Below are 25,016 nucleotides of genomic sequence, written 5' to 3' on the forward strand. Positions count from 1 at the left end.
AGGGTACAGAATTCTGGGCTGGAAATTGTTCTGTTTAACTCTATTAAATTTAGATGACCATTGTCTTCTTGCTTGGAAAGTTTTATTAGAGAAGTCTGCAGTCACTCTGATGGATTTGGCCCTGTAGGTCAACTTGCACTTATTCCTGGCAGCTTGCAGAATCTTTTCTTTTGTCTTGACTTTGGACAAGTTCATCACAATGTGTCTTGGAGAAGCTCGGTTAGAGTTGAGGCAACCTGGGGTCCAATATCCCTCTGAAAGTAGTGTGTCAAAATCTTTGGTGATATTTGGGAATTTTTCTTTTATAATATTCTCTAGTATGGCTTCCATTCCTCTGGGGCCTTCTTCTTCAAGGGGATTCCTATAACTCGTATGTTGGAATGCTTGCTAAAGTACCATTTTTCTGACAGTGAACATTCTGATTTCTCTCTCTTCTTTTCTGCCTCTTTTACTATCTGAGTTATCTCAAGAACTTTGTCCTCTACCTCTGAAATTCTTTCTTCTGCATGGTCTAACCTGTTGCTGATACTTTCCATTGCATCTTTAAGTTCTCTAATTGACTGCTTCAGTTCCTTCAGCTCTGCTATATCCTTTCTATGTTCTTCATATCGTTCATCTCTTATTTGATTCTGTTTTTGGATTTCCTTTTTGTTATTTTCTACTTTATTAGCAGTTTCCTTCATTGTTTCTATCATTTCCTTCATCGTTTTCATCATGTGTATTCTAAATTCGCTTTCTGTCATTCCTAATATTTCTTTATAGGTGGAATCCTCTGCAGTAGCTGCAGTTGCTACCTCATGGTCCCTTTTAGGGGTTGCTCTGGACTGGTTCTTCATGTTGCCTGGAGTTTTCTTCTGATTTTTCCTCATGAGTGATTTCTTTTATCTGTTTCCTTTTCCTAATTTTCCTTTCTCTTCCTCTTACTCTTTAAGTTCCCATGCAGCTGCCGGCAGGATTAGATCAATCAAACACATGCGACCACTTGCCAGTTTTCACTGTTTTTGTCCTCCTCTTGGGATCCAGAAGTCTCTTGCTTACTCAAAGTGATGATTATAGGCACATCCCAACAGCCAGAGATGCCTGGAGTCTTATCTACCCAGACTCACGGATGCCAGATTCAGGGAAGCTGTTACTCGGCCACCATCTTGCTCTCTGTACGTGACAATGAACTGATTTTCAGATTGAGTACTATAGCTAGTTTTGATATGGCACTAATGGCTAAAGTGATGTATTTCGCAGGATTAAAAGGTGTAGTTAACTGTGATAGTTTTCAGGGAGTGTAATATCTTAAGTTACTTTAGACTGGTTGGACTTATAGTTTTGTACCCAGGGTAGTAAAGGGGTTAATCTTAGCAAACGAGTTTTCCCTGTGTTGTAGCAGGGATAATGAAAAAGCCCAAGTGCCTTATAATAACTGTTTTCTGCGTAGCTTAGTGTGTCCATTGGCATAAGGTACAAAGGCTGTTAAGTTACATTTAAGTAAGTAATTATTAAGGTTAATGTATCAAAATGGGCACCTTTCAAACTTAATATATTTATGACTAGTAGTTACACTTTTCAGTTGTATAGCAAATAATATCCCTTTTTCTTGACAGTAGTGGTTGTTTTATAAATATCTGAGTGTGGGATAATCTTGTGGATATATGGAAAAATATGACATTTCTCAGAAGTTCTAGTGAGAGCACATCTCCATTAGACATGAAGTAAATGCCTTATCTACATGAGAACTTCTAGTAAGACAGAAGTCAGACATATATGTATATGTATTTGATACAGAGCCTCACTATGTCGCCGTTGGTAGAGTGCTGTGGAGTCATAGCTCATAGCAATCTCAAACTCTTGGACTTAAGCAATTCTCTTGCCTCACCCTCTGGAGTACCTGGGACTACAGGCGCCTGCCACAGTGCCCGGCTATTTTCTTGTTGCAGTTGTTATTGTTTAGCTGGCCGGGGGCCGGACTCGAACCCATCACCCTCTGTGTATGTGGCTGGCTCCGTAGCCACTGTGCTACTGGCGCTGAACCTATTAGCTAGCTTTCAAATGTCATTATTTTGTGGTCTGGTCAGAGTGGTTTTTTAGATCTATTGTCCATTTGATGGTTGGTTCTTGTAGAAAGCAAACACAGTATTTATTTTTGATGATCAGGCTGAGATGTGAAGGAGCTAGGGAAATTTCACCACTAAATGTGATTCCTTGGTACAAAAAATATTTTGAATTAAAAGGTTATTCATGATCAGAAAGACTGGCCTCTCCTCTATAAAACCTGAATAACTTGATTTAGAATCAGGAAGGGCTCAGGTTAATTTACAAATCGGTCTGTTTCCAACAGTCTACACTTCCCCCAGCCCCAGCAACTACTTGCTACAGGTCTACGTTCTAGTTTCTTCTCCCACTGCCCCTCCCCACCTCCCCCAAGGCATCTTTACAAGTCACTGACTATCACTGAGACTTTGGGAAATCATTCTTGTGGTTCCCCCCATCCACATGGTATTTGGAAATAAACATTTCTCTTATTAATCTATCATAATTATGAGTTGATCTTTCAGCAAACCAATCTAAAGGAAAAGGGCACATTTCACTGTGATCCCTACAGTTGCCTGTACACAACTTATGGTGGTGTTGTGCCCAGATATTGAAATCCTCCACAGAGACCACCAGGGAGCCGAGTCCCATGCAAAAGCAAAAACAACCGTTTTATTGCAAGTTCGAACTTGGACTCCTGGGGTCTCCGTTACAACGGATTAGTGACAGGAGCCCTGAGCTCTGGAGCAGGGGATTTTTATGGTCCCGTGCAGTGGGTGGGCATACACAGCTTGAAACAAAGGGGGTGCTTCTGGATTGGTTAGGTGGGGGGAGGAAGCAGGTTGCCTATCACCTTTGGTATGCAAGCAGGTTGCTTATCACCTTTGGTACGCAGCTGTAAATTGAAGGCTGTGAGACAAAATGGAGTTAGTTTTAACAAAATGAAGTTAACTTGGTCCTTTCAGTGGAAGGAACACAGTTCAGACTTTGGCAGGAATGTGTCCTCTGATGAAGTCATTTAATTACCTGATGTTTTAGACGTCTGGGTAGCCTGATCTATTCTTAGCTGTGGATGAGTCAGCTTTTTCTTTATCATGGAATTTTTCTTTTTTTCCTTTTTTTTTTTTTAGACAGAGTCTTACTTTATCACCCTCAGTAGAGTGCTATGATGTCACAGCTCACAGCAACCTCCAACTCCTGGGCTTAGGCGATTCTCTTGCCTCACCCTCTGGAGTAGCTGGAACTACAGGCACCTGCCACAACTCCTAGCTATGTTTTGTTGCAGTTTGGACAGGGCTGGGTTTGAACCAGCCACCCTCAGTATATGAGAGCAGCACCTTACACACTGAACAACAGGTGCTTTTTTTTTTATTTTTTTTTTTAATTTTTTAGAGGTGGGATTGAAATCAGGTAGGTTTAGAGGGGCATTAAGGGGGTCATTACTGTCAGTGTTGCAGCTTGTTTTGTTGCAGTGTCCCCTCTGGTTTTATGTTGGCACAGGATTGTGTCTTTTCCGTTATCCTAGGCAGTGCATGACTGCCACCTTCCAGCAAAGCAAGACAGTTTCTAATAATTGTAAAACTTCTGAACTGTTTTAAATATCTTTTATTTTCCTGCTGCTAGTAATCTCTTTTTTTATTATTTGGCATTCGCATTATGAAGGATTAGATAAGGAGCTTTAGAGTCCATATAAATGGTTACTGTTTTTCTTTCTGACAATTCTAATGTCATGGGTAGGACAATTAGTTCAGTTTTGGGGCCAAAGTCCCGGGTGGAAGGGCTTTCCTTTCTGCAGTCACTACCATATAACTTGTGAAGGAGCTAAGGAAATTTCAACCTAAAATTCCTTGGTACAAAGGGTATTTTTAATTAAAGACCAGTCATGATCAGAAGGCATTAGAAGAGTCCTTTTCTCTATGTACATAAAACCCGAGTAAGGGCCTAGTACAGTGGCTGACACCTGTAATCCTAGCACTCTGGGAGGCCAACGTAGGTGGATTGCTTGAGATTCTGAGGTGGAGACCAGCCTGAGCAATAGCAAGACTCTGTCTCTACTAAAAATAGAAAAACTGAGGCAAGAGTATCGCTTGAGCCCAAGAGCTGGAACTTACTGTGAGCTATGATGCCATGGCATTCTACTCTGAGCAAGAGCTTGAGAGTCTGTCTCAAAAAAACAAACAAAAAAACTAAGTAACCTGATTGAGAATCAAAAGGGGCTGCTGACTTGCTAATCGACCTGGCCCCAAGGTCATTTGAAGCACAATACCTGTCTCTCAGGTTAATCTACAAATCAGTCTGTTTTCACCCATCTACACATTCTCCCTAGCAACCACTTACTGCACCTGTACTTTCCACATTCTACCCCCTCCCTTCCAAAAAGCATCTCTGAAGGTCTCTGACCATCACTGAGATTTTGGGTGATGATTCTTGTGATTCCCCCCAGGGGCATGAGATTTGGAAATAAGCTTTCTCTTATTAATCTACCATAATTGTGAGTTGATCTTTCAGCAAACCAGATCAAGAGGAAAGGGCGGGTTTCACCATAATCTCCACACTTGCCCTTTGCGTTCCTTTTTCAATGTAACTGCTTCCGTCTATACACGGAGTCTGGTCTACCTCTTAGGAAGGGTTGTCTGAGGGATCTCCTTGGCTAGAAAAGACTTGTTCAATTACCCCTAGATATTGCTGTTCTTTTGGTTCTTTTTTTGAGACAGCCTCAAGCTGTTGCCCTGGGTAAAGTGCTGTGGCATCACAGCTCACTGCAACCTCCAACTCCTGGGCTCAAGCGATTCTCCTGCCTCCCTCACCTGGGACAGCAGGTGCCTGTCACATCACTGAGCTGTTTTTTGGTTGCAGCCATCATTGTTGTTTGGTGGGCCCAGGCTGGATTTGAACCCACCAGCTCAGGTGTATGTGGCTGGCGTCTTAGCTGCTTGAGCCACAGGCAATGAGCCTGTTCTTTCTGTTCTTGATTAAGGTTATGGAGTGGTTGGGTTAAGTCAAACTATCACTTCTTACCATATTTCAGGGTTATTAATTAATATAGTTTTATATCTTCTCATCCTACCTACAGTTTAAGAAGAAGTTTCTTTCTTTTTTTTTTTTTTTTAGAGATAGTATCTCTTTATTGCCCTCGGTAAAGTGCTTTTGTGTTACACCTCACTGCAACCTCCAACTCCTGGGCTTAGGTGATTCTCTTGCCTCAGCCTCCCAAATACCTGGGACTATAGGCGCCCACCACATGCCTGGCTATTTTTTTGTTGCAGTTTAGCTGGGGCCGGGTTCAAACCCACCACCCTCTGTATATGGGGCTGGCACCCTACTCACTGAGCCACAGGTGCCACCCAACTAGAAGTTTCTTTTTTCTGAAGTAGGGACAAGACATGATGAGGTACATAAACAGACGGTTGTCCTAAGGTGAATTTTTTCAGTATCTTCTAGAAGATCACAAGTTACCAACCCGTAGCTGTAAAGTCTAATGGTTTAGGCAAATATGCGACTGATCTGGGAATAGTGCCAAGTTTTTGTATCAGTAAGCAAAGGCCACACCCATATCCTCTGTCTTTCATACACATATAGACATAAGTTAGGCAGGCTAAAAGTAGAGGCCTTAGGGAGGCTTTGTTTAAGTTTCTTCAGGGCTTTGACACACCCCTTAGTTTAATACAAGGGTGCATTTTCCTATCTTTTCAAGGCCTCATACAAGGGTTTAAGAAGTAAGCCATTGTTAGGCATCCATACATGGCAGAAACTTGCCATATCTAGAAATCCCCGAAACTGTGGTATTGTAGGAAGATGAGGCCCAACAGAGAGAAAGAGCACCCAAACACCATGGTTATAAGAGGAAGTGCTTTATTCACTGGCCAGGAGCTTAAGGCATAGAAGAATTCCAAAAGGCTGTGCTTCCTGACTGGCCTGGTCTTTCCCTTTTTATCTCCCATCAAATAGTTCCACCCCATAGGTACCTTTTTCACTGGCCAGTTTGAATCAAGCGGGAGACACTATTCTAGCCCCAACAGAACTACAGGATTTCACAGAAGTGGAAATTTGCAAGTTAAGTTTATAAATTCCCAAAAGCTGAGTCTCCATGGAGAGGACCCTGCAGGTGTATCCTTGTGGTCTCCTTGAGAAGACCTGTTCTAAACCTCACCCTTTTTGGGTATCTTCTCTAATTCCCACCTTTTGAGACTCCAATATATTTTAATTTGGGGTCTCAATATCAGCTTGCTTCTATAGGTGCTGAGATTAATTACTTTTTAGCACTTAGATTTTAGGAACTGTGATTTCTCTTGGGTTCTCTACTCAGATGTACCTGAGTACTGTGGTGGTGGGCTAATACATATGAGTTTTTACTTTCCTCTATGTGACATTCCTCCCCCGCTTTCCCCAAAGACCAATTAAGACAAGTCCCTCAAGGAGTTTCCTCAGGCTTCAGCGGTCCATGACCAGCCAGCTCCCAGTATGTGGCTGGAGCAGGGCATGTTGACGTCTTAAAAGTTACCTTCACTTTCTAAGGGGCAGTGAAGCTGTATTCAGCCAGCTGTGATGACTTCAGATGAGGATTTTTTTCCACCTTGGCTACCGTGTGAGTGGTCAGGTGATGTAAAGTCCTTTCTACCTTGGTTTGAGGGTGACGGGGTTCTGATCCTGGATGTAGACTTGGTCCCCTTGATTCTCCAGAGAAAAAGGATGTACAGACACAAAAGACTAAATAGAACATGGTAAATTATCCAAGTGGATATCTTCCTTGCTACTCTTTCTAGGGTTTATGTCTATTCAATTCAGTCTTTCCCAGTTCTTTTAGGAGTCCCTGCTGAATTGCTGGACTGATGGATGATGGGATTGATGGAGGCCTCTTTGAACATCAGTGGCAAGGGCTGTATCTAATTAAGTTTTGTTCCCTGGCAGAGTTTACCGATGCCTGTTCTTATGGCCCTATTCATGCACTTTACCCTGTTCAAGCTTTGAGGCTTACAAGTAACATATAGTTTCCAGGTGATACCCAAAGTTTTAGCTATTCTTTGTACTATTTCTGTTGTGAAGACTAGCTCATTTTCTTATTTAAATCAGAATAGCAACCTAAACCTTGGGATGACTTTTCTGGGCAACATTTCTACTACATTAGGAGTTCCTTTTATCCTGGTAGGGAAGGCTTTTACCTATTCCAAGTATGTGCAGACCATCACCAGCAAGTACTTGTTTCCTTTACATCCGGGCATTTCAGTAAAGTCTACCTGAAAGTCCTCGAAGGGCATTGCTCCATATGACTGGATTCCTGGGGATATTGTCAGTCCTTTGTACTTGTGTTGTACTGGCTGCAGGTGACACAGTGTTGATTGACAGTTTTGGCCAGGGCTGCCAGGTGGGAGATGCAGAGGTACTGGCCCAGCAACTTCACCAGAGACTCCTGTCACCATGGTGGTTTCTAGAAGCTGGGGGACTGCTACTCATCCATCTGGCATCTTTATCCATCCTCCCTTCATTTCCTGGCTCCTTTCCACTGCCAACTATTTTTTTTTCTTCCTGGAAGTAGATAGGTGAGAGCTTCGGAACCCACGGAATGAGGGGAGCCCTTTGAGACACCTGGTACAGATTGGATGCAGCCCTTTTTGTCTCAGTACTAACCCTAGTCTTCCTTTTTGTGATGGTGGAAACATCTCATTGATGTCCACAATAGTGCATCTCTGCTACTTTTTGGGGTTTCCATACTGCCTCTAGTGATTGAAATATCTCCTGCTGATACTTAATATCCTTTTCCCCCAGAATTTAATGATCCTTTTCCCCCAGAATTTAATAATCCTTTCTCCTTGTACAATGTCTCATGCAGTTGGATGGTCAGAAAAGCATCCTTGGAGTCTGTGTAGATATTCACACTTTTTCCTTGACTTAGTTCTAAGGCTCCAGTCAAGGCAATTAACTCAGCCTTCTGAGCTGATGTTCCTTGAGGTAGGGGCTTAGCCTCTACAGTCTCTGTTAAGGTGGCCACTGCATACCCAGCCTGCTGCTCACTTTGTAACGGCACATAACTGTCTACGTACAGGTCCCAGTCTGCATCTGTGCAAGGCTGGTCATTCAAGTCAGGTCTTTTAGAGTAAACATTATCTAGAACTTCCATACAGTTATGCTTAGTATCTCTTCCACTGACTGGAAGGAGTGAGGCTGGGTTCAGGGTGTTATATACTTTCACTGTTATGCATGGATTGACACATATTAAGCTTTGGTACTTAGTTAATCTTGTATTAGAGAGTCAGAAATGTCCCTTTCTGTTCATTAAAGTGACCACAGTGTGGGGTACTTTCACTCAGAAATCCTGCTCTGGTGTCAACTTCTCAGCTTCTTGCACAAGGAGAGCAGTAGCGGCTGGAATCCGTAAGCATGGTGGCTGTTCTTTTGCCACTCCATCCCACTGCTTACAGAGGTAAGCTACAGGTCTTGGCCAGGACCCAACCAGCTGGGTTAACACACTCATAGTCAATCTTTTCTCTCTCTGAGACATACAGAGTGAAGGCCTTGGCCAAGTGTGTTAGCCTCAATACAGCCCTATCTTTAGCTGGGAGAAAGCACATTCCTGTTCTTCTCAACCTAAGGGTTCTCCTTCCTCTCCTTTACTTGCCTTATACAAGGCCTTAGCCAAGATGGCCAAGATGGCAAAGTTGGTAATCCAAAGGCAACAGAAGCCAACTGTGCCTAAGAATTCCTGAACTTATTTTTGGCTCGTGGGGGTGGGGAGGAGGGATTAGTGATCTGATTTTGTTCCATGCCTAGATTCTTCTTCCCCTGGTGGATAGTAAATCCTAGATAATGTACTTGACGCTGGCAGACCTGGGCCTTCCATTTAGACACTTTATAGCCACTACCTCTAGATGTCGTAAAAGACAGTCTGTGCCTTAGGCACAGCCCTCCTGGTTGCCCTGAGAGCAAGTCATCAACATCCTGGAGCAGTATACACCCCATCCCTTACCTGGGAATTTCTGTGAGTCACAACCTAGAGGTTCTCCAAAAATCGTGAGTGAGTTTTTGAACTCCTGTGGCGACCTGGTCCATGTGTGCTGGATTGCAGTTTCCGTGTCTGGTCCCCCCCACACACACACTGGAAAGCAAACAGCCTCTGGCTTTCCAGAGTCAGCCTTATACTGAAAAAAGTATCTTTTATTTCCAGGAAAGTGAACCACTTGACTTCTGGCAGCAGACTCAGCAGAGTGTATGGATTAGGCTCTGTAGGTTCATTTTTCATTCCATTTATGTTCTAATTTTTCCTGAGGTATCTATATAGACACAGCGGATAACATTTTTTTTTTTTTATAAGAGAGAGGGTCTGAGTCTGTTGCCCTTGGTAGAGTGCCATGGAGTCACTGCTCACAGTTACCTACAACTCCTTGGCCCATGTGATTCTCTTGCCTCAGCCTTGGGAACAGCTGGGACTACAGGCACCCACCACAAGGTCCGACTATTTTTTGTTGCAGTTTGGCTGGGGCAGGTTCAAATCCACCACCCTCGGTATATGGAACCAGTACCCTACCCACTGAAGCACAGGTGCCATCCATTATAGATTTTTTCTTTTTTTTTTTTTTTTTGAGACAGAGTCTCAAACTGTTGCCCTGGGTAGAGTGCCATGGTGTCACAGCTCACAGCAACCTCAAACTCTTGGGCTTAAGTGATTCTCTTGCCTCAGCCTCCCATAGGTGGGACTACAGGTGCCCGCCTCTATGTCCAACTTTTTTTTTTTGGTTTTAGTTGTCTTTGTTGTTTGGTAGGTTCAGGTTGGACTTGATCCCAGAAGCTCCACTGTATGTGGCTGTTGCACTAGCCACTGAGCTACAGATGTTTATTCGGCAATACAGATTAAGACAGACCAATGTCTTATATGTTAGGATAGACCAATATCTTATAATATTGGAACATACATAATGTTTATAATCCATATAAAATTAATTACCATTTCATATTTGACAATGTTTCCTATACATTGTTAACAAATTAAATAAGTCTAATTTGTTTTTCTCAGACTTTCAGTGGTCTTAATATTTCAAAAAGATTAAATTTAGAGTTTTTTTTTTTGTTGTTGTTGTTGTTTTGTTGGCCCTGGCTGGGCTCGAACCCTCCAGCCTTGGTGCATGGACTGGTGCTGCAATGAGTGAGCTACAGACACCAAGCCCCAAATTTAGAATTTTGATTTTCGAAGTTTTTTCAAACATCAAAGGCTTAAATCATTTGTTCAAACAAGATTACAAGCCAAAAGATTTTAGAAGAAATATATAGCAACTGGATCACATGTAAACTCCTTCACAAATTCCCTTTTATGGGCCTTATTTAACTTGCACAGATAATCTACAAACATTCTAAACTTTCTTTAACTTTTGCCCTGCCTTTCACTTTCTTATATAACCATTGTTTTTGGACAAAATTTATCACACAAGATTCTTTCTTTACACAATGCCATTTACCTTTCTGTCTAATTTCTCTTGCTCTCAAAAACCCACTTCCCACAAAATAGGATCACAGTTCACTATGAAGTCAAGCATTTACTCAGCCAAACTGATAATTAGAAGGTTTAAAAGGCAAGAATCTTTTTCTTTGACAAGGACTCAGTTTTTGTAACAATTTAAACAACCCAATTACATTTTACAAATGAGAGATATTTTTTGAAATATAATATTGATAGAGGATTTTCCCACTCAGGGCTGGATGGGGAACCCCCACTTTTCAGGCCTAGGTGGGCTTAGACATCAGACTCCCATCTCGAGGCACAAACATGTTGCAGGCCATACCCTCTGAGCCCCAGCAAGGTCATGAACAAAGTAGTCCCAAATTTTCTTTCTTTTTTTTTTTTTTTAAGTGAGACTCTATCTCACTTTGTCACCTTCAGTAGAGTGCTATGTCTTCGCAGCTCACAGTAACCTCCAGCTCTTGGACTTAGACATTTCTCTTGCCTCAGCCTTCTGAGTAGCTGGGTGTGGTGCCCACCACAACGCCCAGCTATTTTTTAGTTGTTGTTGCAGTTTGGCTGGGGCTGGGTTCGAACCTGCCATCTTTGGTATATGGGGCCCGCACCCTACTCAGTCAGCTCAGGTACCGTCCAGTCCTAGATATTTTGGATGGCTCCACCCTGAGTAGACAGCACACACCCTAAACCCCTCCCCAGACAAAAACTGCAGCAAAAGCCTAATAACCTTGCCTAAGTTGAGGGGCTGCATTCATTCATTTGCTGGAACACCCATTCAGTTTGCAAAGGTGTGTTTCCATTTACCAGTCCTGGCCAAAATATTTCTCAGGGCCAATTATTTACTCCTAGATGAAGGACCGATGCAGGAGACCTCTGACTTGGGCCCCCTCTCCCCTACTAGAGGCTATTAACCTTGGAGACCTGCTGTGGATATGGGTACTGCCCTGCCTGGCACAAGATTTACACTCTCCCCCACAGATTTTCAGAGGCCTTCCAGAGCTCACCAGACTGCCCAAACCACAACACTTTCCAAGGCATACCCCCTCTGTCAATAGCTCTGGCACTCTCCACTCCCTCTGCATGCCCTTCAGTCCAACAAAATCCCATTTTATCACTGATCTATGGCTCATGGGCTTAATTCTCAAATTCCTGAGACCAAGGACTCACTGAAGAAATTCCAGTAACAAAACTACAACACAGTCATCCTTTCTAATGTCTTTTAATTTTTCCCCAAGTCCCACATGTCTGCCTGGCTGCCAAAGCCTAGACAGAAAGTGGAAAACCTACAACTTCCAGTTTTTCTCACAATAGCCAGGGGGCAAAGTTGGAGCAGGGAAGAAGGGGACACTCAGATTTGTTTCACCCTGTGTGTGGCAGGGCAAAACCCCACCTATTGTTACCCATCTCAGTCATTCTCCAAGCACTCACATACACACAATTCCAACACATTTCTTAACCTGGGCAGTCTCGATTTCCCACTTGAGCTGCCACTTAGCCATAGGAGGCAAACCAGCACTCCCCTAGGTTCAACTCTACCCTTGGAGTTCTCTCAGTCCCACCACACCCACCAACTCTCATACACCTCTCAACAGACCTGCTGGTGATGTAACTCCAAAAGAGCTGATCAGGCTACTTCTTCCACTAAAACTGCAGTGGGACCTCCAGATTGATCAAACCTTGCCTTACACGTCTTTCTGTGTGGGCACCTGTTCCTGCATGCCAGTTCCTCCTGGTGTTTGACTCCTTGAAGACCCACTGAAGGGGTTCTTTCTCCACCCAGTTGAGGTGTCCACAGAGAGAGGGCAAACTGCCTCCCTGGCATGCTCAGTGGTTCACGTCACCCAGGCTGATTAGGGTCCCCCATGTGGGTGTCCAGAGGATTGGCAGCAACTACCAGGTGCCTCTTCTCTCTGATCTCGCTTTCCGGTCAGGGAACCAAAAATGTTGCAGGTATACAGGCCCAACGGAGAGAAAGAGCACCCAAACACCATGTTTATAAGAGGAAGGGCTTTATTCACCGGCCCACAGCTTATGGCACAGAATTCTAAATGGCCGTGCTCCCAGACAGTCTTGGTCTTTCCCTTTTTATCTCCAGTCAAAAAGTTCCAACCCATAGGTACTAGGGTTCATTGACCAGGTTGAATCAAGCAGGAGGTGCTATTTCAGCAACCACAGAACTACAGGATTTCACAGAAGTGGAAATTTTCAAGTTAAGTTTACAAATTCCCAAGAGCTGAGTCACTATGGAGAGGATCCTGTAGGTGTATCCTTGTGGTCTCCTTGAGAAGATCTGTTCTTCTAGATCTCATCCTTCTTGGGTATCCTCTCTCAGTTGCAGGGGTTGGAAAATATAATATTAATTCTTTTTCTGTTTTTTAATAGCCTACCTTGTTTAGACTCTAGGTGAAAATGAAGAAATTTCACTTTCTGCATTCACATTGGCAGCAACTACCAGGTGCCTCTTCTCTCCAGGGGTGATCTCACTTTTTACTTTGATACTCAGCAGCCCAATTCAGCTAAATGGTTCAGAGTTAATGTTGTTTAGGCATTCCTGAAAGTCCTGACCAGTGATAAACAATTCATTTACACATTTTCAAGTGCATTCTAAGTTCACAAATAGCTAAAAATGATTGTGGGGGGTTTGTTTCTACCACAATGCCTGTAATCTTAGCACTTTGGGAGGCCCAGGTGGGTGGATTGCTTGGGCTCAGAAGCAGGACCCATCTCTGGTTAAAAATAGAGAAATTAGCAAGAGGTCACAGAGAACACCTGTAATCTCAGCTACTTTGGAGACTAAAAGAGGAGTATTGCCTGAAGCTAGAAGTTTGTAATTGCTGGGAGCTATGACACCCCTGGCACGCTAGCCTGGGTCTACAGAGTGAGACTCTTGTCTCCAAAAATAAAAATGAAAATAAACTCAGGTACTATTAAAAGGTTAAGGAGTGTAATTTATTGGAAATAACTGTAAAAATTAATAATTATAAAAACAAGTTGTAGCTTAGGTATGCTGAGTGCTTTTGAAAATGGAAAGCATTTTGGAAATAATAGTCCAGAACAAATGACAATTAAACCAGAAATCTTTTTATAGCTCTCAGCATGTACTGAGGAAACTCATGATATATTTTCTGGTAGTAGTTCTTCATATATTATGGGAAATGTTGAAAAAACAAGCCATGATACTTGAAATTTCTTTTTCTATTTTTTTTTTTTTTTTTTTTGAGACAGAGTCTCAAGCTGTTGCCCTAGGCATAGTGATATGGCATCACAGCTCACAGCAACCTCAAACTCTTGGGCTTAAGCTATTCTCTTGCATCATCCTCCCAAGAAGCTGGGACTACAGGCGCCCTCCACAATGCCCAGCTATTTTTGTTGTTGTTGTTTTGTGTTTTTTTTTTAGAGACAGAGTCTCAATTTGTTGCCCTTGGTAGAGTTCCATGGTGTCACAGCTCATAGCAACCTCCAGACTTGGGCTTAGGTGATTCTCTTGCCTCAGCCCCAAGTAGCTGGGACTACAGGTGCCTCCCACAATACCCAGCTATTTTTTTGTTGCAGTTTGGCCGGGCCTGGATTCAAACCTGCCACTTTCAGTATATGGGGCCACTCACTGAGCCACAGGCGCTGCCTCCTTTATTTATTTATTTATTTGGTTCCAGCTGCCACTGTTGTTTGGTGTGCCTGGGCTGGATTCAAACCTACCAGCTCAGGTGTATGTAGCTGGCACTTTAGTCTCTTGAGCCACAGGTGCCGAGCCTGCTTTTCATGTTGGCATAAGAAATGAAAGGTGTATTACAATTTCCTTCTATCATATAAACATCTACACTGAGTTTACAGAATTTTGATGGATTTCTCAAACAATTGATACTTTCTCATCTACAAGAAAGTGAACAAATTTGACTGGGAACCAGAGGTCTGATCTAGTGACTAAGACAAGGTCAATCTTGGTGTTCCAAAAGATGATCATTGAGGGTCCAGGAATTCTTCCCTGCAGGTTTTCAGCCTGTTCACACCCGCTTATGGAAGACCCCTTTATAGGGATAGATGTGTAAAGCCCTGAAACCTGGGGACCCAAAAGGAGATGTGGTTGATGGAAGTGGAGGGTGATGATATGTACTTCCTGAGGTGTAATTGGTATTGTTCTAGTGGTGTTTCTAGACATTGTCCAATAAAATAAAATTGAAATTCCGTCTTATTGTCCCCAAAAATGAATTCTTCATTGTTGTAGGAAGTATTGCTTGGGGAAAGCATAAAGTATAAGATCTGAAAGTATCACACACAAGGGCTTTTGACAGAGAGGAGCACAGAAGTGTAGAAACAAGGTGGGTGATGAGGGCAGAATGGAGGGTGGGGAAACAATCTGCCAGGTCAGGAGATAGTTCATCCGGCAGTCAGACAGTTCTTAGGAGGGGCATAAAGAGGGGTTAGATATTGAAGTCAGACTTAGAATTGGCCAAAGGTCAGGGTCCCTGGGGAAGAAGAGTAACTTCAGCAAAATTTGATGAAGAAGTATTTTGTTCTGACTGGTGAAGAAAGAACTGTTTGGGTAATTGATTATGAGCAAGAAATGGGAATTTGCAGAGTCTGTGCCTCGTCTTGTCATAGGTAAAATAGGGAGTGTCACCTGAGTCACCATGGGAAGTTTTGTTTTTTGCAGTGAGCTGCTCTTGAGAACACAGAGCCTAGGACATTTTTGTAACCAGAGCTCCTTCCCAGATTGAATTACATACCCCAGTCTCTCTCACCATTATCCCTGGCCTTATACATGTCTTTTTTGCATTTTTTCTTTTTTTTTTTTTCATTTATGATTTTTTTCTTTGTGAGACAGAATCTCACTTTGTCACCCTGGGTTTTATTATTTTATGTTGCACACAAACTTTATGGACACCCTGTATAACCAATGGTGCTGTCAGGTCTTATTGAGGACTATTTATGGTGATTTAATTCATCTTTGCAATCTCTTAGATTGTTTGAGATGAGCATCACATTTTGGTTTAATATGACAGTTCTTTTTCTGTCTACAATTATGGTGGGTTCTTCTGGAGTTTGAAATGCCTCTGTTTTTAATTATATAGTATTTTTGCATACCATCCAGAATTACCAGATATGAAATAAACATAGATGATGCCAGGTGCAGTGGCTGATGCCTGTAATCCTACACTTTGGGAGGCTGAGCCAGGTGGATTGCCTGAGCTCATGGGTTCAAGACCAGCCTCAGCCAGAGCAAGGCCCCGTCTCTAAAAATAGTCAAGCATTGTGGTAGGCACCTATAGTCCCAGCTACTTGGGAGGCAGGTAAGAGAATCGCTTTGAGCCCAAGAGTTTGAGGTTGCTGTGAGCTATGAGGCCACAGCATTCTACTGAGGGTGACAAAGTGAAACTCTGTCTCTCAAAAAAAAAGAATATATATATATAATGATACCCACTGAGTATGACTCCAGAGGGCACTGTCTATCTCAGCCTTCCAGTCACAAACCATAATTGCACAGCAAAGTGCATGCTGTCCCAAATAATGAAGCTACAATGGGCTCTGCCAATTTCCAATCTCTCTTCATGAGGAATTACAGTACATGGTGTCCCTATAGTCACCATACACAGGGAAAAAGGGAAATCGTAGCTCTGTGTACTTTTATTTACAACAAAATAATAATTAATAATGCCTCTGTTTTTAATTATATAGTATTTAAAATATTATTATTATTATTTTGTTGTAAATAAAAGTACACAGAGCTACGATTTCCCTTTTTCTAATAATAATTATTATTATTATTTTGAGAAAAGTCTCAAGCTGTCGCCCTGGGTAGAATACTATGGCATCACAGTTCACAGCAACCTTCAACTCTTGGGCTTAAGTGATTCTCTTGCCTCAGCCTCCCAAGTAGCTGGGACTACAGGCACCCACCACAATGCCCTGCTATGTTTTGGTTGCAGTTGTAATTGTTGCTCAGCAGAACCCGGGCTGGGTTCAAACTGCCACCCTAGGTGTATTGTGACTGGCACCCTTGCCAACTGAGCTATAGGCACCACCTGCAACAAAATCTTATAAAACATTTATGAACTATTCTCTATGTATTGCCATCTCTTTCTATAGGCGTGAGCCATGGGCCCAGCCTTCTTTCTGAAATTCATAAGCAAGGACATAAATAGGCATTGAGGGATTATTTGCTTGAAAATAGAGTAGGTGCTGCTGTTGCAGAATTAGATACTTAGAGTGGGCATAATGGGAAATAACTTGTATGCATATTAAACCTGGAGAGGTGATGCTTAACTAAGTGGTCCTCAGCCTAGGCTTCCAGTTAGGATTTAATGGCCAGTTTGACTGTGACTCTGCCTTCCCACAGATTCTGTGAGTCTGGGTTGTGTCATCCTGTGGTTTTCATTAAGTGTCCGCATGTGATGCTAAGGTTAAGTTAGTATCAAGCATGAGGGTTTCCAGATACATTTAAGAGAGTGGAGTTTATTTTGTTTTTTCCAGAAAGAGGTCACAGGGCCCATGTTTTCATTCCCACAGCAGAAATTGGTGGCAAGTGAGGGCACTGGAGGCGAAGAAATAAGAAACGTATACTTTGCTCTTTATGTGGAAGCTCCTTCTCCCTGACTCCTGTGATAAAGAACAGGAAAGGGTGAAATTCTTTCTGTACTTTAGGGTCCCTCTGCCTGTGGATATGGTTGGTGGTAGTAGTGAAGGGTTAGGGCGATGTCTTTAAAGGCATATCATCAAGATACAGGAGTATATGTTAGGATAATCTCCTCTGAGAAGGAAGTCAAGTCAAGGAGGAGAAAGAGAAAGAAATCATTGTTCCTCTGGTAAATGTGTCCAAGGTCTAGTGCTGTGCCCCCTTTTTCTCCTACAGTATCTTGTTCTTAGAGTTTGCAAACCTTTACATCTCTTGTGATGTTCCTGCCTAATGAGTTTGTTTCAAAGGCAAGTTTATTTCTTATAACAGTCAAGGGGTTTCAAAAATCCTTCTCTTCTACATATATGGCAGAGTCTTCTTTCTATTCTCTTCATCCAAGCTTCTCATACGCTCTAAAATATTCTACCTTAAATTTATGTCCTGACATGGTGAAAATGTTCCCTTTCTCTCTGTTGAAAGTAGAAAAATGTTGTTTGGCAGACCTGAGCCAGGTTTGAACCCTCCAGCCCCTGTTTATGTGGCCGGCGCCCTAGCCTCTGAGCTACAGGTGATGAGCTCACCATGACATTTTTATATAAAAAACATACACGACTTATACTGTATGAGGTAAATAAGGCACAAAAGTATACATGCCAGTATTTGTGGCCTTTCATTTCTGTTGTGTCAACAAAAAAAGTGTAATGTGTCCACTGGTTTGGTGGATGTTATTCTGTCCCCTTTCCTCAGTGTTAGACAACACATGAGGGAATATTTCTTTTCTATTCTTACCTTATTAGGTGACTCCAGTCTTTCATATAATTCAGAATAAGTTCTCTTCAGTCATTTAACTAAAAATGAAATTCAGTCTCCCCCTGGCTTCTTGGTAAACATGTTTGTTTTTTAGAAATTGTTGACATTCAAGGACGTGTCTATAGAGTTCTCTATGGATGAGTGGGCCTGCCTGGACACGGCTCAGCAGACTTTGTATCGGGACGTCATGTTAGAGAACTACAGACACCTGGTCTTCCTAGGTGAGGATAACTGAAATACACAGTTTCTGGTCTACACTAAGCAATTCATATTCTCTCTTTGTAAAAAGTTTTTATTGCATATTTTCTTTGGCTGCATGAGTATCAGTTTCTTTTTTTTTTGGCTGTTTTTGCCAGAGCCAGGCTTGAACCTACCACCCATGGTATATGGGGCCATTGTCCTACTCCTTGAGCCATAGGCACCTCTCCAGTTTCTTGGTTTTTGTTTTTTTTTTTTTTTTTTTTGAGATAGAGCCTCAAGCTGTCACCCTGGATAGAGTGCCATGGCATCACAGCTCACAGCAACCTCCAACTCCTGGGCTCAAGTGATTCTTCTGCCTCCGTCTCCCAAGTAGTTGGGACTACAGGCACCCACTACAATGCCTGGCTATTTTTTGGTTGCAGCCATCATGGTTGTTTGGCGGCCCTGGGCTGGATTCGAACCCACTAGCTCAGGTGTATGTGGCTGGTGCTTTAGCCACTTGAGCCACAGGCACTGAGCCCAGTTTCTTGTTTTTAAGGAAAATTTATGTATATCACAGTATAGAAAAGAAAATTCAAAGATGACTTATAGTGACATTAATCTTACCCTTTTTCTGGCTGATTTGTATCCTTCACTAGATTGATGGTAATTTCAGAAATTTAGTGGCATAGATTGTTACCCAAAAACTTAAGTCTGATTTCTAGTGCCAATTTTTTTTTTTTTTCAGTAGAACTAAGTGGTGGAGTTAAAAATCCTCCAACTTTAAATACTTTTTAAAGATTCTAAAATTTCTGTAAGGAATGTGTATTTGGTGATTATTCTTTCAGGATGTTCTAAAGTGTTCTTTTCTCTACTTTAACAAGGTAATATTTGGCAAGAATTTCAACAAGAGTCATGTTCCTTTTTTCTGATAAAACAGGTCTTACTTTGTCTAAGCCCAACCTCATCACTTGTCTGGAGCAAAGCAAAGAACCCTGGAAGGTGAAGACACACCAGACAGTAGTCAAGCCCCCAGGTAGGTTGTAGTGTCATTTTGTTGTAGTTGTCATTGTTGTTTGGCAGGCCCCGGACCAGGTTTGATCCTGCCAGCCCCCATGTATGTGACTGTCTCCCTAGCCACTGAACTACAGGTGCTGAGCCTCTATCCTGCAATTTTTTATTCCATTTTTATCATTACATGTAAGATGAGTATCATTTAGATACTATATAGATGGATCTTGATTTTTTTCATTTTTTGAATCCCTATCTTTATTTAGTGTCATTTGATTGTGATGTTTAGTCCATGAAGATTTACATAATTTTTGAAAGAGAAGACTTACTGTTGACAACTTATTGACTGTTTTCTTTGATTCTTGCATCTTGTTTTCCCCTTCTATCTTCATTTGTGTCTCATTGATTTGTGTTGTAACACACTTTGCTTTTTTTATTATTTCAGTGTGTGATTATAGGTATTTTTATTGTAGTTACCACGACAATTACACATTTTCAAAATATGTTTTAAACTGATAACAACAGTTACTAGTTTTTATTTTTAAATTTTGTTTTACATCTGTACTGAAAGATTTTATTGACCTCAGCAATTACATCTTGTTAATATGTAGACCCATTAGCAGAGCTTTAGTGCTACCTTTTTGTTTTTGTCTTTGAACTCTCAAGTATGATTAAAGTGTTTTGTGCACCATAATTTTAACAATACAGAATTTCACGGAGGTGTACTTAGTTATCTTTCCCAGTGTTACTTGTTTTTACATAATTTAGTGTTGTTGTCTAGCGTCATTTCATTGTCAACAAAAGGGCCTTCCTTTGACATTTCTTATGTGGCAGTTTTTAGCATCTGTTTATCATGATAAATATTTATTTTTTCTTCATTTAGAATGGCAGTTTTGCCGAATATCGTATATGACTTTGAAGTTTTTGTTCTTTCAGCACTTTGACTATATCACCCAACTTGTTTTTGACATGGAAGGTTTGTGTTGATTACTCCACTAGTAATTTCACAGGAGCATACTTAGAGATGACGTGTCTATGTTCTCTTGCTGCTTTCAAGATTCTCTTCTTGTGTGTGACTTTCAATCTTCATCTTCATCTGTGTTGTTATGGGACTCTCTCTGTTTCTCTTAGCTAGAGTATGGTGAGCTTCGTGATATTTTATATTTTTCTTCTTACATTTGAGACTTCTTGGTCATTTTCATTGTGTTCTTCAACTTCAGAATTTCTTTTTATTTATGCTTTTATTTCCTTTCATATCTTCATTTTTGTGATGTTAATTAGTTGTCTGTATCATTCCCATTTGACCCATTTAGCATTATTCAGATAATGTTAAGGTAATTTTGACATCTTTATATTTTAGGGTTGATTCCAGATTATTTCTTTTCTGTCTTTGAGTTTTATCACCCTAAAATTTTGTACATGTTAGAGTCTTTCACTGATTTTGGAGGATGAGAAAAGCCACCTTTCACAAACTTTGTGATATGGTTTTATCCTGCAAGATTCTGACACACGTTGTACTAAAACAGCAAGGACCATTACATTCTGACAGTGTTCTGCCTGTGGAAGTGTGTGGTTATTTTTCAGTTGAAGCATTTTTCCACATTTCCTCTTAAGAGCTTATGATCACTTGCTAAACCAAAATCTGTGTTGTCTTGGAGTCTCTCTGCTACTGTAACAATATGTTACTTTTGGTTTCAGTACCTCCGGTTACTCTTATAGACTATAGCACCACTCTTTTCAGCACGCTTGATCACTGGAGACTGCAACTTTTCTCCAGAAAGGCCCAGAAAACAAGAAGGATTAACACCAGTGTCACTCTTTTTCTTTTGAGGATAAAGCTGGGATTTGGGACTTTACTTCCATTTTCACCATGTTCTATTATGATGGGGTATAAAGTCTGTGGTGCGTAAATATGACAAACTTCTTTCTATTCTATTTGTCTCTTTTTGTTATTTATATATATGTTATATTTATATATTATATATACATTATATATATATATATACTTTTTTTTTTTTTTTAGAAACAAAATCTCACTTTGTCCTTCTCGGTAGAGTGTCATTGTGTTACAGCTCACAGCGACCTTCAACTCCTAGGCTTAGGTGATTCTCTTGCCTCAGCCTCCCAAGTACCTGGGACTACAGGTGCCCACCACAACTCCTGGCTATGTTATTATTAATTTTTACTATCTTTTTCATTTTTATATTATGTATGTATACACACACAAATTTATTTATCTATCTATTTGGAACTGAGTTTCTGTCACACTGGGTGGAGTGCTGTGTTGTCATCACTCAGCATCCTCAGTATCCTCAGTTCTTGCCTCAGCCTCATGAATTGCTGAGATTACAGGAATGTGCCACCATGCCTGACTACTATTTATTGGAGAAATGGGGTCCACTTTTGCTTAGGTTGATCTTGAAAACCTGAGCTCTATTGATCCATTCACCTCAGTCTCTCAGAGTTCTAGGATTACAAACATGAGTCAATACACCCAGGCTCTGTGGTGTCTCTGGGACTTCTATTCACCTGCTGTGTTGCAAGTTCCTACAAGCAAAATTTATTTACCTTTAAGATATTCATGCCTGTGTACTGTATTATGCCATCTTCCTAATGTTCTTGGCATGATTTTGCAGATAAAATGTGTATTCACTCAATTCTGATAAAAAGTCATTGGCTAAAATTGCTATTGTTTAAATTTTTTCAGCCGTATCTAACCATCCTGAGCAAGACCATTTGCAAGATCTGGACACAAATATTTTATTCCCAGAGATAATCCTGAGAAGATATCAAAGCTGTGTCCCTGAAATTTTAAACTTAACAAAAGACTGGGCAAGTGTGTCTGAATGTAAGCATCAGAAAGCATATGACAGTGGACTTGACCAATGTTTAATGTCTACCCATGCCAAAATCTTTCAATGTAGTAAATGTTTGAAATCCTTCACACAATTGTCAAATCTGAGTAGACATAAGATGATATATACTGTAGGGAAAACATTTCACTGTATAAAGTATTGGAAAGCCTCTAATCCATGCTCACATGTTAGTAAACATGAGATAATTCATATTGGAGAAAAACGGTACAAATATAAAGAAGTTAGCAAAATTTTCAAATCTTGCTCAAACCTGTCTAAGCATAACAGATGTCATACTGGAAAGAAACTGTACAAGAGTGAAAATGAGGGCAAATGTCTTTGCTGCAGATCAAAATATCATACCCATAAGAGTATTGATAGTGGAGGAAAACCCCACAACTATGAAGACCATGACAAACTTAACAAGCAGTACATACACCTTTTTGGACATAAAAGAATTCAATCTGAAGAGAATCGCTGCAAATGTCAAGAATGTGGAAAAGGCTTTAACAGTTCTTTAACCCCTTCTGCATATCAAAGAATTCATTCTGGAGAGAAACATTACAAATGTCAAGAATGTGGCAAAGCCTTTAACTGGCACTCACTGCTTTCTAGACATCAAAGAATTCATTCTGGACAGAAACCCTACAAGTGTCAACCATGTGGCAAAGACTTTAACCAGTACTCAAACCTTTCTAGACATCAAAGAATTCATTCTGGAGAGAAACCCTACAAATGTCAACAATGTGGCAAAGCCTTTAGGTGGTACTCAACCCTGTCTGTACATCAAAGAATTCATTCTGGAGAGAAACCCTACAAATGTCAAGAATGTGGCAAAGCCTTTTACCATAACTCAGACCTTAATGTGCATCAAAGAATTCATTCTGGAGAGAAACCCTACAAATGTCAAGAATGTGGCAAAGCCTTTAATCAGAATTCAGCCCTTACTAAACATCAAAGAATTCATTCTGGAGAGAAACCCTACAAATGTCAAAAATGTGGCAAAGCCTTTAGGTGGTACTCAACCCTGTCTGTACATCAAAGAATTCATTCTGGAGAGAAACCCTACAAATGTCAAGAATGTGGCAAAGCCTTTTACCATAACTCAGGCCTTAATGTGCATCAAAGAATTCATTCTGGAGAGAAACCCTACAAATGTCAAGAATGTGGCAAAGCCTTTAATCAGAATTCAGCCCTTACTAAACATCAAAGAATTCATTCTGGAGAGAAACCCTACAAATGTCAACAATGTGGCAAAGCCTTTAGGTGGTATTCAACCCTGTCTGTACATCAAAGAATTCATTCTGGGGAGAAACCCTTCCAATGTCAAGAATGTGACAAAGCCTTTAACCGGTACTCACACCTTTCTAGACATCAAAGAATTCATTCTGGAGAGAAACCCTACAAGTGTCAATGATGTGGCAAAGTCTTTAACCAGTATGCAGGCCTTTCTGTACATAACAGAATTCATTGTGGAGGAAAGCCCTAGGTATGTCAACAGTGAGGCAAAGCCTTTCATGTTAATTCAACCCTTGCTAGACATCAAAAAATTCCTTCTGGAGGGAAACCCTAGAAATGTTAAGAATGTGCCAGATCCTCTCAACAGAACTTGTGCCTTTCTAAACATCAAAGAATTCACTCTGGAGAGAAACCATACAAATGTGAACCATGTGTCAAACCCTTTAGTACTCAAACCTTTTTGTACATGAAGTAATTCTTTACTGAGACAAACCCTAGAAATGCCAAGAATGTGGCAAATACTTTAACCAATACTCAGGCCTTTCTTGTACATGAAATATTTATTCTGGAGAGAAACCATGAAAATAACAATGTGGCAAAGCCTTTAATCCGTATATGATCCTTTCTGCACATAAAATAATTCATTCCGGAGAGAAACCTTATAAATATGAACAGTGTGGCAAACCCTTGAACTCACATTCAAACCTCACTGCACATAAAATAAATCCTACAGGAGAGAAATCATCAAAATATGAAGAATGTTGTAGTACCTTCACCTGGTCTTGATAACTTGCTAGGCATAAAAGAATTCACACTGGTGAGAAATCCCACAACTATGAACAGTGTGGCAATTCCCTTAACTATAACTGAAACCTTACTACACATAACAAAATTCATACTATAGAGAAATCTTACAGATGTGAAGAATGTGGCAAAGGTTTCTCCGTCCCTTTTTAAACATAAGAGAAATCATCCCAGAGAAATAATGTGAGAGTATGAAAATGTGGCAAAGCCTAATGCCAGTACTCAAGTTTTGTGTACACAATAGAATTCATGTGGAAGAGAAACTACAGATGTGAAGAACTTGACAGATGTTTAACTTGTGCTCATTGTATAAATGAAAATTTTATAACAGAGAAATCCTCTACAAATGTGAAGAAAGTTTTGAATCCTATATCCACTACTCACACATTTCAGTACATAGCAGAATTCATAGAGAAATTGTATCTATGTGAAGAATGTGACAATATCTTTAAATGTTTCTCAGGCTTTTCAAATCACAATTCATATGAAAGAAATACTCTACAAATGTTAATCATGTCTCAAAGCCTTAAAGTTGTCTTTGTCCTGTTAGGTAGGGTTGAGAAGAGACTGTGCAGATGATACTAAGAGATCCTTTGTCCATCATAAGAGGAACAAAATGAGCAAAGGGGGCTTCCGTGAAACACAAGCTGGCTTTTTAAGAAGGCTTCCAAAAAGTGAACTGATGTTTGCTCTACAAAAATGAGTCTCAGACATAGAGAGGCCACAATGTGGACATACAGCCAAGGCCACAAAAAGGGATGTTTGAATCATGGGTTCAAGTAATGTGACTGTAAGCTCAAGTGACCTATTTTCATTAACATAGTACAATTTGTACCAGTTCTATCACACTACACAAATACAATGATAACTTCTAGAAATTGCGTTACAAGGATAGAACATGGGAAGACTCTCCTTTCTGGAAGTTTTCCCTCCTTCCAGGAAAAATTATGAATATTTACCCCCACACCACTTAACATAGAATTGGAAAATCTATGTAAAGGCAAAGTATCTTACTAATCCAGCGTCTTCTCTACTTGAAAGA

At 40.8% G+C, this 25,016-nt stretch overlaps 1 protein-coding gene across 1 annotated transcript in view; it reads left to right on the top strand.

The window, feature by feature from the left end:
- LOC128572303 (zinc finger protein 91-like) overlaps nucleotides 1–25,016 on the top strand; it is a 351,229-nt gene that overhangs the window by 6,434 nt on the left and 319,779 nt on the right. The window contains exons 2-3 of the mRNA XM_053572122.1: nucleotides 17,980–18,106; nucleotides 19,006–19,101. Of these exons, the coding sequence (XP_053428097.1) occupies nucleotides 17,980–18,106; nucleotides 19,006–19,101 (223 nt within the window). The remainder of the gene's footprint in view (nucleotides 1–17,979; nucleotides 18,107–19,005; nucleotides 19,102–25,016) is intronic.

This window comes from Nycticebus coucang, chromosome 20 (assembly GCF_027406575.1).
Source record: "Nycticebus coucang isolate mNycCou1 chromosome 20, mNycCou1.pri, whole genome shotgun sequence".
Classification (NCBI taxonomy): domain Eukaryota; kingdom Metazoa; phylum Chordata; class Mammalia; order Primates; family Lorisidae; genus Nycticebus; species Nycticebus coucang.